Source organism: Pocillopora verrucosa, chromosome 5 (genome assembly GCF_036669915.1).
Source record: "Pocillopora verrucosa isolate sample1 chromosome 5, ASM3666991v2, whole genome shotgun sequence".
NCBI classification, from domain to species: domain Eukaryota; kingdom Metazoa; phylum Cnidaria; class Anthozoa; order Scleractinia; family Pocilloporidae; genus Pocillopora; species Pocillopora verrucosa.
The window spans coordinates 6,973,225-6,977,181 of NC_089316.1; the positions used below are offsets into that span (position 1 = coordinate 6,973,225).

The 3,957-nt window shown below is 36.4% G+C and overlaps 1 protein-coding gene across 1 annotated transcript; it reads left to right on the plus strand.

The window, feature by feature from the left end:
* Window positions 1–156: 156 nt before the first annotated feature.
* On the plus strand, window positions 157–2,967 carry LOC131795467 (uncharacterized). The gene is made up of 3 exons (XM_059113048.2): window positions 157–467; window positions 611–703; window positions 1,207–2,967. Exons 1-3 carry the CDS (start codon window positions 218–220, stop codon window positions 1,254–1,256), a joined length of 393 nt encoding a protein of 130 aa, XP_058969031.2. The 5' UTR covers window positions 157–217; the 3' UTR covers window positions 1,257–2,967.
* Window positions 2,968–3,957: the final 990 nt, after the last annotated feature.

Below are 3,957 nucleotides of genomic sequence, written 5' to 3' on the forward strand. Positions count from 1 at the left end.
CGGTTGCCAAGGAGCGTTTGTGTCGCTAACTCACAGGTGACGTCACTTCTCCCCAGGTCCCTGTGTGTGTGCTCAGCGGCCGAGTGTTCCCCAGTATCCCTCTAATTAATGTTAGTTAAAACACGTTCAGGTACAACATGTCCTCATTCTAGAATTACCAATAATCAGTAACTGGCTCAGAGTCTTGTTTTACCAATAATCAGTAAAACAAGAGGCAATGCTAAGGAGGCGTGGATCCCAAGGAATCAAAATGGCGGATCAAGATGAGAGCAGATCTAGGAAAAGGCCAAAGAAAAAGGGAATTAAAGAGTCATCTGCGGATATTATTGCCGGTCTTGCTAAACTTTTGGATCAAAATGCCGTTAAGAAAACCAAAAAGAAGGCTACAATCATGGAATTTCGGCGAGATCCTCTAACTGGCCGACGAGTTTATAAATCGAAATACAGACCAAATAGGAAAAGCCAGGGTACGTAGGTACTGGTACTGTTTCCAGACGTTTTAGCCTCGTGTAAAGTCATAAAGTGTTCTCTTTCTTTTCGCGTTTAGTGACTTGGGCTTTTTTTACGCATATATTGTACATTTCCTGAATTCTTTTTACTGCATTTTTAGGAGCTAAGAGTACAAATGACACTGGCCTTGATGAAGAAATGCATGATTCTTGTGAGCCTTTCATAGAACAGTGCGCAGACCAGGATTCAGATGGTATTAATCAAAAAATTGTCAGTTATATCGTTAGTTGGGTATAAGTTTAGTTTGACATTTGCTGCAACTGAACAGCCAGAACCCGGTCAAATCAGTTTATGCATATTTATAGATGATATTACATTGCCGCGTGGGTATATGTAAAATAATTGTTGTTGTCGTTTATTAATTTGAAGAAATGAATTTCTGTGAAGTCTTGCCCAACAAATCACACGCAAAAACTGGAATAACCTTTTTTTCGCCATCAATGCCACTTCATTGTTTATATATTTTACCTTATAATGTACTAACTTTATTGCCCACTGGCTTTTGACATATAGTAATGTAATTGTGCTATGTATCACCCTTATTTCAACCACAGCAACATCGCCACAACAACATATATATTCAACAACATCAACCACAGCCACCTATATTATTTCACCCAATCTGCTGTATCACACATTCCACCTAATTTTGGCTGCATATCATTTTATTTTTAATTTTTATCTTTTCCTTGTTAGGTTATTATGAATTTCTTCTAAATGAAGCAGACGACCTTCTTCATGGTTGAACAGACCTTAGAGACTCCCAAGCGAATGATTGGGGAAAAAGAATGGAGTCAATTAATGCAAATTGGCAAGCTTCGAGGACCCATTTATTTGAATCAATGCTAAAGTGCTCTGCACCAAGAGTCCAAAAATGTAACAGGTGTGAGTCAAGATAAACACTGTTTACTTTGTCTCATGACATACTTAGTCTAGGATGAGTAGTACTTTGAGATGTACTTTTTCTAATGCAATAATGTTAGTAGTCTTTATTAAGCCATGAGGTCACTATCAATTTTGTTGTCAACTATATAGTACTTACATTACGTGCAAAAATTTTCGGAGGTTTAAATTTCAACGTTTTATTTCAGATGGTTAATTTTCGGACACATTTTTTCTCATTTTGGACAAATTTTGGACAAAGATTTCGGACACTTCACTGAAACATTGCTAAAGCAATTTTTAAGCCAACAAACGTTGAATAACGCTGCGAAAACGTGCCTTAAAATTGTTTTTCTGCACCCTTAAGGGTTAACGGATATAACGATGAGAAAATAACACAAATTTTGTCATGTAGATATATGTGAGTATTTCAATCAGTGTCTCATCTAGAGTTTTTGAGCTTTGGAGCTCAAAGTGGTTTAATAGTCTACGACAAGAATTTGGAAAGGATCTTCTGGTTCTAGCTTCTTAGTGACAGCCTTCACTATTCCTGTCATCATATCAGGTTTGTTTCGGCTTACCAGCGTGGTTTGCTATACTGTAAAATTTTCAGACGTTTTAAATTTGGGACGCTTAAAAAATTCAGACGGTTTATTTTCAGACACTTTTTTTGTTCGAAATTAACACCGTCCAAAATTTTTCGCAAGTAATGTAATAATTGGGATTGTTCTGTTGTTGAATTTAAGTTTTCTTAATATTTTTGTTATAATTTATGCTTTTTTCCCTTTGTAAGTCTGTTTTGCATTCAATAAACAAATTAGGTTTAATTTCAGTTAATCTAATATAATTTCAGTCAATTTTATACCACCATGTCCCTCTTCTACTTATTATGTTGTTAGGGTTAAGTCTTTATGACCCCTTATGTGCATCCTTGGGGATCCACTCAATAAACTTAAGTTTGCTTTAAAGGTCCAGTAGAAATTTGTTTGTCTCCTCGAAGCTGCAGAGGCTTAAGAACAAGCAGACCATCTTTTCTGTCACCTTCGTTAATTAACGGAAACTGGCACGCAACTTTACACCAGTTAGAGATATCAACCATTATGAAACTAGAGGCTGCCAGATAAACGTATGTGTTCCAAAACCCAAAGCTCAGTTTTTCAATAGGAGCCTCGCCTATACCGGAGTGGTAGCATGTAGTGCGATGAGGAAGGTTTTGAAGATCAACTCCTCAGCCTTCCAAGTCAGTTTACATGGTCCTCAGACTCAGGATTCTTTCACTTCAGTCTGTACTAAATTTAAAGCAACTGAAATGAATTTATTTTTTTATTTCGAGCATGTCAATGTCATTGTTGAGAAATTTGCGAACATGCATTTAAGAAACTGCTGCACGCAGAGCAATCGTTGCAAATTGTAAAACACAAAACCTCTGAACAAAATCCCAAATTTGGCTTCATGACGAGTGCAGTTGCGCCAGGAAAAAATGTAAATCGCCTCGACAACAAATCACTACAAACATTTATTTTGAGATAAAAAGCTCCAACACCGAGATAATAAAACTGATGCACCGGTTAAAACTAGACATGCAATTTATTTTTTTACCAATGGGAAATCTCTCTCGAACAAAGTAAAATTTCACATGATTCGAATGTTTATGAGCAAACTGTATAATCAGGTGCAGTAATTACATAAGGCTAACTGTACCAGTTTCAGTTAAAGTTAGTGTAAAATTCTTCAGAAAACAAAAGTCACATGTATTAAAGCAACAATGGCAACAGTTCTTCCTATTGAAAAGTCGAAGAAACGTTTCAGTTTAGAAGCTGAACATGTCAAACGCTTTACCTAAACTCTAGAAAGTGTTGTAGGTTCTAAAGGCATTCCAATAGGAAATAATAACGATATTAAAACGTTTATGTTGGTAGCTGATGAGTGTTGTGTGCATTCTTTATCTTTAAATTCGTTTAAGTAAGAACCGCGTAATATCCAACCCAAGGGAAGTTGGAAGTGTTGGAAGCAATCACAAATTAACATTGTTTGCAGCTATTTAGTCCATAATTTTTTGAAGCAGAAATATACCCGTTTTTTCAAATCTTCTGTAATTCCTGAGGAAATAATTTGAATGTTCATTCTGAAGGCTTAAACAATGTTTTATTTTTTAGTTGGTAGGAAGGAATACTCGAGAACTGTTTGGGCGGGGGTGTACTACTAGGAATCTGAAACCCTTTATTGTGTTTTAGAACAAGATACGATTAATTTTGCAACCGTTCTTTTCCTACCGGCTACCCCAAACTTGCTTTTGTCCACTAAATCTTTGTTACAATTACGTGCATATCTATGTGCGTGTGCATCGGTAACATGAAATTCAATTTAAATTGAAGTTTCTATTCTGTACCGTTCTTTTCATTCGGTTAATTAATTCCAGCAGGGCTACTGATCAGTCCACTGGACAGTGTCCAAGTAAATGAAATCATATTCAGATCAAAAAACTGATTCACTGCGCCACACCCTTCACAGCAACTGACACCCCATAGATAGTATGTACGGGAGTACGTTTTGCTTTACGCTGTC

Coding starts and splice junctions, on each gene's coding strand:
- LOC131795467 (XM_059113048.2), top strand. CDS start 218: ATGCTAAGGAGGCGTGGATCCCAAGGAATCAAAATGGCGGATCAAGAT. Junction 468..610: donor ACCAAATAGGAAAAGCCAGG/GTACGTAGGTAC, acceptor CTGCATTTTTAG/GAGCTAAGAGTACAAATGAC. Junction 704..1,206: donor CGCAGACCAGGATTCAGATG/GTATTAATCAAA, acceptor TTTCCTTGTTAG/GTTATTATGAATTTCTTCTA.